The sequence below is a fragment of the Parambassis ranga genome, chromosome 12 (genome assembly GCF_900634625.1).
Source record: "Parambassis ranga chromosome 12, fParRan2.1, whole genome shotgun sequence".
NCBI classification, from domain to species: domain Eukaryota; kingdom Metazoa; phylum Chordata; class Actinopteri; family Ambassidae; genus Parambassis; species Parambassis ranga.
In genome coordinates, this window is record NC_041032.1 from 16,304,289 (window position 1) to 16,316,229 (window position 11,941).

The following is an 11,941-nucleotide window of genomic DNA, read 5'->3' on the forward strand; positions in this document are numbered from 1 at the left end:
CTATTGTGCAGTGAGCCTCTACGTTTGGCCTTTGCCAGAGTATAAAAGCTTGGGTCGAGCGTTGAAGGGACCAGCACGAGCCAGCCTCCCTCACACGGCACTGCAAGCTATACTAACGCAGGTAAGGACCATCCAGAGCCGGCGACGTCCAATGAGCCTCCCACCACATGAACCCCTGACCCCCCCACACACACACACTCCCACCAGCCCTCTGACCACGGTGTGACACACTCTCCTTCCCTCTCACTGTCTCACTGACATCCACACCTCTACCTCTGCTCACACAGACTCTCCTGAAGCCCCTCACCATGTCTCAGACTGCCAAGTCCGCCTCCAGCCAGGGCACCGACGCCAAGGACAAGGGAGCCCCCGCTCCCGCCGCCTCCAGCAAGGCCACCAAGACCGGCGAGCCCGGCATGGGATCCTACAGAGTGAGTCCCCCTGTGCACTTTATTTATCTGTACACCTCACACAGGATTTCAGTTTGTGTTATTATATTTTATAGATTTGCTGCAGATAAAAGTGTCTTTAAGTTGATTTCATTCCAATTCATGGAGTTTATTGGAAGTAGTGACTCAATGATCAAAAATACAGGAAAGTGTTTTTTTTAAACTTAAACTCTTTGTGTGTAAAATTGTTAAATATCTCAAAATACTGCGTTTAAATGTAAACATAATTACAGTAGTAACATTAATTCAACAAAAAGTAATCTTTATCGTTTATCAGTATTCTGTGATGTGATCAATGATGTGTTCAGTAGTGACATTTATTCAGTATTGAACATATTTAAGTATTGTGTGATATTTACTGTGCAGCTTTTCAAAGTTAGGACTGTAATGATGCAGAGATGTGTCAGAAAGTGAAGCTGAGCTTAAAGACTTTGAGCTGACCGTCTCCTCTGTGCAGATCATGCTGTTCGACCAGGAGAACTTCCAGGGCAGGATGATGGAGGTCCAGAATGAGTGTATGAACGTGTGTGACCGTGGCATGGATAGAGTGCGTAGTATCATTGTGGAGTGCGGCCCGTAAGTGGACACACAAACTGGATTTACAGCAGCTGCACTCACATTTCACTGCTCCTCTAATCCCCCTCCCCTGCTCTTCCCCCACCCTCCCCCTGCCTCCTCCTCCTCTGGCTCCGCCCCCTCCTGCTCTTCCTCCTCCTCCTCCTCCTCCTCCTCCTCCAGCTTTGTTGCCTTTGAGCAGACTAACTTCCGTGGGGAGATGTTCATCCTGGAGAAGGGAGAGTATCCTCGCTGGGATACCTGGAGCAACTCCTACCGCAGCGACTGCCTCATGTCCTTCAGGCCCATCCGCATGGTACAGACACATCACACAAGTGTTTTATGAAAATAATGCAAATACTCAGAGAAACCTGGCTGAACACTGAAGAAGAGTCCAGAGACAGCTGAAGCCACGGCCTGATTCCTTCACTGTTTATTTTCTTTGTTTAACTTTTATCGGTCTTGGAGCTAACACGCTAATGATAGCATGCAATAAGTTTGATATGAGGGACGCTGATGGACACTTTGACAGACCAACACTGCCCCCTTCAGACTGACATTGTGTCATTACACACACTGGGACTGACTCTGACCCCTCCTCCACCCTGCAGGACAGCATGGAGCACAAGATCTGCCTGTACGAGCTCTCCGACTTCAAGGGCAACAAGATGGAGATCCAGGAGGATGATGTGCCCACCCTCTGGGCGCACGGCTTCTGCGACAGAGTGGGCAGCGTGAGAGTGCCCGGAGGAGCGTGAGTAACACTGCTCTGCTGTTCCATATGTAAACTGAAGGGGAGGCTCACTTTGTTTCAGGGCGGAGGCTGCGGGGGCCTCCGGACATGTGCTCACAGGCTTAAAGCTGCTGTGTGGTCCTTAGTCAGAATGTTCCTGCACAGTGAGAACAGCTTCACTGTTCCTCTCACATCCACCGAAAGGTGGAGCAGGATGATGGAGGTCCACCATAACATCTCCTGGTGGCTCATTAGAACCCCTTGAAGAACTTTTATGGCTTCTAAATGACATTTGGAGCATTTGTACTCTCAGACACCTAGGCTAGGATAATCTTATTCAATGTCACTCAGCTCTTGCAGAACCAGCTCATTCACCACCAGACCCCCACAGAGGGCTAGGGTTAGGGTTAGAACCCTCACACCCATTCAGAAACCTCTAACCTGGACTTTAGAACCAGCTGTCTGACTTGCAGAGTCCCTTATTGACCACTAGAACCCCTTTAGAACGTCTTCAAAGATCACTAGAGCCCCTTAAATGTACGCTAAACCTCTGAAGCCACTCAGAACTTCTTCACTAACCTTTAGCACCACTATGATCACCAGTAGAACTTCTTGGATACCTCTAGAGCTTCTTAACTGGCCATTAGAACTCCCTCAGTGACACTAGAGCCTGTTGTGGGATGTACAGAACATCTTCAGTGGCCACTAGCAGTCAGAGGTCTCCCTAACTTCTAGAACATCTTTCCTGATGTTTAGACCCCCAGAAGGTCTTTTCTCAGTGGCCACCAGAACCTCCTTTAGGACCTCTACAATGTCTTTTAAAAACCACCAGAACCTCTTAAATAAACATTAGTCCTACAGGACCCGTAGAACCTCTGTCCTGACCTTTAGAGCCACCTGTAGGTCTGCAGTGGGACTGTCACAGACTATGATGAACTGTTGGATTATTCAGGTGAAGCATCATCTCTCCTCCGTGTCCCTCTCAGGTGGGTGGGTTACCAGTACCCCGGATACAGAGGCTACCAGTACCTGTTCGAGTGCGGTGACTACAGACACTACAACGACTTCTGCGCCTTCCAGCCCCAGATCCAGTCCATGCGCCGTATCAGGGACATGCAGTTCCACCAGAGAGGATGCTTCACCTTCACCTCCGCCAGCAAGTGAATCTGACACCTGCAGGCCGCCCGGCGCCGTCACAGCCGCGCAGTCCTCTCAGCTTTTTATCTCTCCAAACGAACCCCCCCTATTCTTTTCCTCTCCAGTCCTTTCCTGAATCTCCACCATCATCGCTCCATCCCAGAGGAAAGACCGAGTGAGAGCAAACACACTGGACAACCTTAAGTGACTTTTTATGGTGCTAAAAATAAACATGTTGTGAAAAACCTGACCCCTGGCTGGCTGGATCGCCTGAATTCATTCTGCAGAAAAATCACACAACCACGGGTTTAAAGGCAGACGAGTCAGAAAGAAACTAAAACAGGAACATAATGTTTGGAGGGAGGAATAAAAAAATAATAACACTTTAAAATAATGTAGTAACCATTTAATTTCTTTTTATTCTAATTCAATTCACTGTCTCCTCCTCTCATTTCCACAGACGTACAACAAACACATGTTTACAACAGAAACTGCCAGTAGGTGGTGCTGTGACAGTATCATCCTAGCTGTTATTTGTGCAGCCTAACACACATAGGCCCCGTTCACACTGGAGAAAGTCATTCCAGCTAGAGTAGGATTGAGCCCAGACAGCCTTTAAGCTGGATGCGTTCAGACCTATTTTCAAATCTGGCTAGCACACACTTGTGTCCGCACTCAATCCGGCTTCATCCAGCATGTTTGCTGTTCTCCAAACCACTAGGTGGCGCCTCGTAATATGGCTAATAATGTGGCTAGCTGGATTCGCTACCTGCGTTCACACCTGAGCCACATTTGAACCAAGCCGGCTAGATCCACCTCTCGAGGGTGGATCTAGCCGGCTTGAAATCAAACTGGATTCAGCCGGATTGGAGGTGTTCACACTCGGAAAAAAAACACATCTGGATTGATCTGGATGCGGCCAAATCCTGCTTAAGCCACATTTTTGTCCCCAGTGTGAACGGGGCCATAGATGCTTTCTTAGGATTGTACTATTGATTGATTGGTACTATGGACCTCGTACACTTAGCATTGTGGATTTCGTAGGGCTAACAAATGCTAGCTAACCTTGAACTAATAATGTTACTTATACGTTATCCCCCTGACTAAACCTTACAGTAACTGGCGGCTACACATAAGAATCCCAATTCTTATTTTATCTTATTTTATTTTTGGATTTTTAAAGAATCGATATTTAAAATTACATCAACTCAGCATTTTTGCTCCGTACAGCGAGCTAACAACGGAGCTAGCAAGTTAGTTCATTAGTGAAAGTCTTAGTTTTTTGTCTTGTCTCCTGTCTTGATGACATCAGTGGACGTACCAAGCTAAAACAAAGGGGCTACACGATAGGGGGCGCTATAGAGCAATTTTCCCATGTGCGTTTCAAAAATGTCAACATTTTTTGGGGCGTGTTAAGGCCCCCAAAAAGTAATAATAATAATAAATCAATTATAAAAATAATAATCCCTAATAAGAACATTAATAGAACTGTAATCATACCTGGCATTTCTGTGGGCCAAACGCTGCCTTCAGGGGTCTTTAAACGTTTTTTTATCTTTGCTCGGAAATCGCACAATCCTGTCAATAAGCAGCGGTGTAACTTGACTGAACATCATAAACCTGATTTACACCGCAACAGTATAACATGGCGACACCCAGTTTAACATTTCTTCATGTTTATTTCATATGTTGACACTTTTAATGTCGCTTCGGTCGCTGTACAAACGGCTCCTACTGTACATCGCATAATTCCCGAGTGCACGTAAAGGCATCACCGTGCTTCATAACATCCTTGTGAAAGTATCGGAGGGTTAGCAGCGCAGGAAAGACACCATGGCTGCACTCTTTAAAGCACGGAAAGGTGAGTGATTTAACCCTACGCGGACTGAGCCAGGTATAACAGGTTAATATGAACTTTACTCACCCGCTGAGGGCGGCATTAGCCTCACGTTAGCCGCATGTAGACAGAAACGTAGAAACCTAGCTAGCTTAGCTGCATACATAACCAGCAGCTACACGCTGTGTAAAGTGTCTCAATGTTTCCTTTATCAATTAAAGTGATTACCAGGCAGCGAGAATCAAATGTCAGCTGTGTTCAAGTGACAGAAAAAGAAATAAAATGCTGTTAGCTAAACTTGTTTCACACGTTAGCTCCCCGGCTAAAAAAAAGGTCACCTGTCAGCTAGCCCTGATCGATAACCTGATCAGTATGAGAGAGGAGACTTATCGATAAGTCAGTGGACAGTTTAACCGCTAACCGTGTGTCTGTGGGAGACTTTAAACGCCTCGGTCTGCAGTGAAGGTGAAGACTGATGGTGACGATGACCTTTCACCTACTTAGCGTCAGAGGCTAATGACTGAGCTGCTGCTGCGTTCAATGACCGTGGACAGGTGGCGGTGCGTTTAAGGACACCGCTACTATCAGAGGGGGGCAATCATAGTGATAATATGTGCATATAATAATGCCAAATGTAGTCCTGTTAAGGCAATCATCCACTTTATTATTGATCATGTATTATTGATCAAGTACACGTAGCTCCAATAATCACCAGCTGTTCTAATCAGCCCTCATTGATTTGAACCCTGCCTGTGTTTTTTCCTCCCCCAGCTCTCCGTTTGTGCCTCAGCGGCTGTCGAAGTCTGTCTCAGCTAGCCGAGCTGCCAGAGACCCATCAGATCCTGAGGCAGACCTGCAGAGACTTTGCCGACAGAGAGCTGACCCCCATCGCCGCCAAACTCGACAAGGAGCACGCCTACCCAGCCAAACAGGTACCCGTGCTGAGGTGACGCCTGAATACGTGAATTTAAGGTGCGTTACATCGTCTCCTTCTGCGTGTCAGGTTCAGGAGCTGGGCGTGATGGGTGTGATGGCGATGGAGGTGCCGGAGGAGCTGGGCGGAGCCGGCATGGACTACCTGGCCTACAGTCTGGCTGTGGAGGAAATCAGCAGAGGATGTGCCAGCACCGGAGTGGTGGTGTCTGTTAACAATGTGTGTGTGAGCAGAGAGTGACAGGTGTGACGCTGTGATGGCGGCTTTAATGTCCCGCTCTGTCTCTCAGTCTCTCTACATCGGACCCATCCTGAAGTTTGGAACAGACGAGCAGAAGCAGCAGTGGATCCAGCCGTTCACCACCGGGGAGAAGGTGGGCTGCTTCGCCCTCAGCGAGCCGGGTAAACACCAGTCCTCACCACAGAATGCACCGTGGCGTCCGCATAACGTCAGCAACTCATTCAAACAACGTAAAATCTGCTGGTTTGTGTTGCAGGAAACGGCAGCGACGCAGGCGCAGCGTCCACCACCGCCCGTCAGGAGGGAGACGAGTGGGTCCTAAACGGAACCAAAGCCTGGATCACCAACAGCTGGGACGCCTCTGCCACCGTCGTGTTCGCCACCACGGACAAGAAGCTCAAACACAAGGCAGGAAGCTGCACACAGTGACATCACGGACACGTGACCTGCTGGTTAACGGTCTGTCCTTTCTGTCTGCAGGGCATCAGCGCCTTCCTGATCCCCATGCCTCACCCGGGGCTGTCTCTGGGGAAAAAGGAGGACAAGCTGGGCATCCGAGCCTCGTCCACCGCCAACATCATCCTGGAGGACTGCAGGATACCGCTGGGAAACATGCTGGGCCCGCGCGGCGCCGGATTCAAAATCGCCATGGTAACGCAAAGCACAGAGCCTCTATGAGCCTGTAACAGAATGAGAGGCACCTTTAACATCAGTGTTTGTGCTCTGCAGCAAACCCTGGACAGCGGCCGGATCGGCATCGCCGCTCAGGCTCTCGGCATCGCTCAGGCGTCTCTGGACTGCGCCGCCGACTACGCACACAAACGAACCGCGTTCGGAGCGCCAATCGGGAAGCTGCAGGCCATACAGGTAACACGAGCTCCAGGTCCAGAACCAGGATCAGGTCGGTGTTTGAACACTGGTTTTCTCTTTGTGTAGTTCAAACTGGCGGACATGGCCGTGGCCATAGAGAGCGCCCGCCTGCTCACCTGGAAGGCTGCGATGCTCCGAGACTCAAAGAAGCCGTTCTCTAAGGTGTGCTGTCCTCTCTGCTCTCAGTTTTACTGATAGAATCACTGACATCACTCGCCTCTGCTTCTCCTGCAGGAAGCAGCCATGGCCAAACTGGCGGCGTCTGAAGCGGCCACCTTCTGCTCACACCAGGTAACAAACAGACACAGCAGATACAGAGAGGAACCCCTCCTCATCACCGCTGAACCCTTCTGTGTTCTGCACCTGCAGGCCATCCAGGTCCTGGGCGGGATGGGCTACGTGACGGACATGCCCGCCGAGCGGCACTACCGTGACGCTCGTATCACAGAGATCTACGAGGGCACCAGTGAGATCCAGAGACTGGTCATCGCCGGCCAGTTACTGAAGGAATACCAGTTATAGTCTGCGGTGCAGCGATGGACGTCAGAGACTCGATGGCAGGAACCTGAGCGACTGTCTGGCTGCAGGCAGATCTGAGGACATGTTTTTATGTTGCTGCACCTCTCCAGGAAATTCAGGAAACATTCAAACACACTGGAAGCTAAAAAAAAAAAACTGCCTTAACAGGACGTCAGTGCCAGTTTAAAGGGTCAGTTCCCCTTAGAATGAGCCTGTGAGTGTGTATAGAGACATACATCAATAAATCACATGCTGGGTGTGGGAGGTTGGCTTTTTAAAAAACATCCCCTGACTTTGACCTTTCTGATGGTCCTAGAATGCGTCATGTGGAACAGAAACTTTAACCAGTTTAAACCCAAAAATCAAACATCTGCATTAACAAAATAATCCGCCCTCCTCGGCACAACCAGGAAGCCATGGCTGACTGACACGTGACCAGCAGTCACATGACCAACTTTCAGAGAGTATCTGTCAAATTAATACTTAAACACAACATGCTCCCTTTGGGCGAACTGACCCTTTAACATCATGAACATTGTTTACACCAGTGCTTTGTAATGAGGACTTTCATCCACCAGGTGGCGACAGAGTGCCTCCATGTTTCATGACCCAGTTCTTCACATGAATAATCAGAACGTAGGCGCAGCGTTAGGAAAGTAGGTCTGTGGTCTGTGGACGTCTGTGAGCCGGAGCTGGAACTTGAATAATGAATGTGAAGAAGATGAGAAGCAGCAGTGGTCTTCCTCACAGAGCTCTGTACCTCTATAACATGTGCATAACATTAATGTAATTTATTGTGGTGGTGGTGACAGAAACATGATCACAGTGCTGTGCAGATGCTGCAGAGAAATTAATGATTTTATTATTTACGTTAACGACGCACAAATGAAATAAAAGGCTTTTTAAACTGTTCCACACACACCAGGCAGTCTGTGGTGGTCTGTGCACACAATCATACACCAAGACAGGGGCCGGGTAAAGCTGCTAAACAAAGATGGCCGACACTAAGCTGTGCAGAGGTGGCGTCTGAACGAAGCGCCATCTTGGACTCAGGTGTTAAAACTGATTAGTGATTGCTAGCTAGCTAATTGATGCTAATATAATGTTATTATCGATGACACATTCCTCACATACGTCTGTAGCTGTCGCTCGCTGTGAACAGTCTAGTTAAATAAGATGGCCGTGCTCGTGTTAACCCTCGGAGGAGCTCCACAGGGCAGCATCACGCTTGCCTTCAGCTTTTAAACTGGAAGTTTGTACTAAAACGAACTTTCTACAGACTCAGATGAGGCTCTGTTTCACATCACTGCACAGTGTTCTCTGTGAGCCTCGGCCTGTGTGGCTGCTTGGTTGGGGGTCTCCCTCGGTCTGTGTGTTGTTGTTGTGCGCCCCCCCGGTGTTGTGGGTCTGTGTGAGGGCACTGATGGCTCCACTGGTCCAGAAGCAGGTCGGGCTTCCTGACGCTGGCCCGGCTCCCTGCTGATTGTGCCGGTCCAGACGACAGTCTGCCCGGCTGCATTGTTCCAGCGGCCTCGGCGTGCTCACGCAGCCCGCTCAGGGTGTGTGACCCGCCCGGCTGATTGTCTTCACCTCATGTTCTGCTGCTAACAGCTTCCTCTGTCTCTCACACAAAGGAGCGCACGTGAGTGAACATTACACCGTGCGGTGCACTTCCTGCTCACGGCTGAACTTTGGCCTCAATGCAGAAATGAGACCTGCAGCTTTATAGGAGCACATGCAGCACCTTCCTCCTGAAGGGGGCGCTGTTGGAGACATTTATTCAGGGAGGAGACTTCAGAGCGCAGGACGGTCCTGTTCCTCACACAGAGACATCAGGCAGGTGGAGCATCCAGCAGACCCTCATACAGGCTGCTGCTGGAGGCTTCTGGACCAGAGACACCTCTGAGTCTACCTCTCTGGATGGACCGAGGACAGCCTGACTCACTGCTCCACCTAGTGGTCCAGAGAGGGATTACACAAGACTAGCTGCTTATATTTGGGTGCAGTGCCATGGCTCCATCCTGCAGAGACTCACTGTGTCTGCAGCAGAGTAACGACACATCAGATGATCATGATCACTGTGCAGGCTTCAGGGTGTTTGATTTAAAGACACAGTCACTGTGTCAGAACGTATTCGACCTGTAAAGTGACAGATTAACAGACTGAGGTCAGACTGATCAATATGTTCTTTATTAGAAAAAGTACAAACACTAGAAAAGACGTCAGAATCACTGTACATGTGTTCAGCTCCCTGCTGCTGTTCACTGTGGGCACCAGAGGAAGACACTATTTACACCATGAGCCTGCTGCACGACGACAACAACAGCAGCAGCAGCAGCAGCATGGCTGCACACTGTGCACACACTCAGTCACACACTCAGACAGCCACAGTCCGCTTCCAGTCCGCCCAGCGCCGCCCCCGCCCCGCAGCGTCCTCTGCACCTCCCGCAGATGTTCCCGGTGCCTCCTGCTCCAAAAACAAGCGTCCCCAGCTCGGAGCTCCGCGTCAGACGTAGTGCTTCTTGTCGATGTCTCCGCTGACCGTGATGGACTTGGTGGGAGTGTACTTCATGGGGTAGGAGCCCCTGACCCCCCGAGAGAAGGAGCAGCACAGCAGCGTCCCTCCGAGCAGCAGCAGCGCGGTGGCCGCCCAGCCCACGTAGATGGCCGCGCCGATCTCCCGCTTCTTGGACGGAGGTAGGTTCGGGTTGTGGAAGTCCACGATGATGTTGTTGGCCATCCAGCAGAGCGGCACCAGCACGCACAGCCCGCTGATGATGTAGATGACGCCTCCGGCGTGCACCACCCGCGCCTTCACCGCCTCGTCCCTGATGCAGTTGGTGCACTGCGCCCCGGCCACCGTCACCGTCAGGGCCACGACCCCCAGCACGGCGGAGACCACGGTGAGGGCGCGGGCCGTCTGCAGGTCCTGCGACAGCGCCAGGACCGAGTCGTGCACCTTGCACTGCATCTGGCCCGTGCTCTGGACCACGCAGGACATCCACAGGCCGTCCCAGATGGTCTGCGCCACCACGATGTTGGAGTCGATGAAGGCGGTCACCTTCCACATGGGCAGCCCGCAGGCCATCATCACCAGCAGGGTGCCCGCGACGCACAGCGCCAGGCCGAGGAACTCCAAGCAGGCAGCGAGCATGGCTCCGGGTTCAGAGCAGCACTGAGCGTGGAGAGGGTCCGGGTTCAGAGCAGCACTGAGGGGTGGAGAGGGTCCGGGTTCAGACCAGCACTGAGGGGTGGAGAGGGTCCGGGTTCAGACCAGCACTGAGGGGTGGAGAGGGTCCGGGCGGCTTTTCATGCTGCTGCGCAGAACTAAACCCACAAACTTTGGGCCAATCAGCAGCGAGCGCATCTTTGAGTCAGCCAATCAGGAGCGCGCATCTCACAGAGCCACGTGCAAGCGCGCGCGCGCGCGGCGTCTTCCTGTGATTCAGAGTTTAAATGACCCCTCAGTCTGTCTGTCCAAAGAGCTTCAATTTAACTCTTTCATGTTCACTTTTTATTATTGACTGTGGACAGAAGGCGTCTCTGGGCTGTTGGATCATGAGTTAATGTGTCTGAGCAACACAACAACAACAACAACAACAACACAACAGCAGCACTTTGACGTCAATTTTTAAAGGGATGGAGAATATATTGGGTTAAATTTCATTCACTGTAAAACATCTAATAAATCCAAAACTACTGGTGATAGTGATGAACAGCAGCAACACTTTGACAGTGTAAATATCTGCTTATTGTTGTTTTGGTCGTTGCCATTTGACCCACATTCCCCTCACACTGTAAACTCATTAGTCCTGACCCTCCATCATCGCCTCCTGTTGGAGGCACACAGGATGCACTCAGAGACCAGGACCAGGCGGCCATGTGGACTCGCCTCCATCCTGCTCTGAGCGCTCCGCAGAACAGTCCCGTCAGCGCTTTTCTGGTTTGGTGCTCGGCGAGGAGACGGACGCCATGTACCACCTAAACATGCTGCACCGTCACCATGGTGATGAGAGCCAGCAAAGCATTGTGGGTCTGACTGCTTCCTGTTTAAAGTGGGTCACTTTAATTTAAGGACTGAGGGCATAACACTGCACCATCTAGGGGTTCAAAATGGTATTACACAAGGTTTTGGGGCCATGCTGGTTAGCATGCTAACTTCAAGCATACAGAACGGCTGTTGGATGATTTCTATACTAGCAACCAATGCTATCACACTAGGTGCTACACTAGACCATCTAGTGGTTAGAAGTGGTACTACACTAGGGCCAGGTCCGGGGCTAGTAAGTTAGCATGCTAGCATTATGTTGGTTGTTGGAAGACTCTTTGGTTGGACTGAGGCCAGACCAGATGCTGCATTGACTCACTACACCATCTAGTGATTCAATGTGGTATTACGCACGGCTAGCTGTGCTAACGTAGACACACACAACTCCTTTTACAGTGTGTCCTTGTTATTTCTGCGCTCAGCTGTTATTTTAGTTTAAAGTGTTATTTGTCGAGTCCTACAGTCGAACGGTCACACCCAGACTGATCCGTATCAGCTGAAAGTGGCATCACGTCTGCTGGAGGTTTCTTATTCATGCTTACTACAGGAAATGATACCATCTGGACCACACCCACTGCACTGACTCCACCATCTCACACACTTACTTCATCTGCCTGAA

At 50.4% G+C, this 11,941-nt stretch overlaps 3 protein-coding genes across 3 annotated transcripts; 2 read left to right on the plus strand and 1 right to left on the minus strand.

Moving 5' to 3' along the window:
- Window positions 1-308: 308 nt before the first annotated feature.
- Window positions 309-3,061, plus strand: crybb1 (crystallin, beta B1). The gene is made up of 5 exons (XM_028417540.1): window positions 309-431; window positions 907-1,025; window positions 1,188-1,320; window positions 1,616-1,758; window positions 2,724-3,061. Exons 1-5 carry the CDS (start codon window positions 309-311, stop codon window positions 2,899-2,901), a joined length of 696 nt encoding a protein of 231 aa, XP_028273341.1. The 3' UTR covers window positions 2,902-3,061.
- Window positions 3,062-4,621: 1,560 nt separating this feature from the next.
- On the plus strand, window positions 4,622-8,196 carry acads (acyl-CoA dehydrogenase short chain). The gene is made up of 10 exons (XM_028417539.1): window positions 4,622-4,735; window positions 5,483-5,643; window positions 5,715-5,864; window positions 5,935-6,046; window positions 6,142-6,293; window positions 6,366-6,536; window positions 6,615-6,752; window positions 6,822-6,917; window positions 6,990-7,046; window positions 7,125-8,196. Exons 1-10 carry the CDS (start codon window positions 4,708-4,710, stop codon window positions 7,275-7,277), a joined length of 1,218 nt encoding a protein of 405 aa, XP_028273340.1. The 5' UTR covers window positions 4,622-4,707; the 3' UTR covers window positions 7,278-8,196.
- A 1,246-nt stretch (window positions 8,197-9,442) lies between these two features.
- On the minus strand, window positions 9,443-10,560 carry cldn5b (claudin 5b). Its single transcript, XM_028417541.1, has one exon. It carries the CDS (start codon window positions 10,426-10,428, stop codon window positions 9,781-9,783), a length of 648 nt encoding a protein of 215 aa, XP_028273342.1. The 5' UTR covers window positions 10,429-10,560; the 3' UTR covers window positions 9,443-9,780.
- Window positions 10,561-11,941: the final 1,381 nt, after the last annotated feature.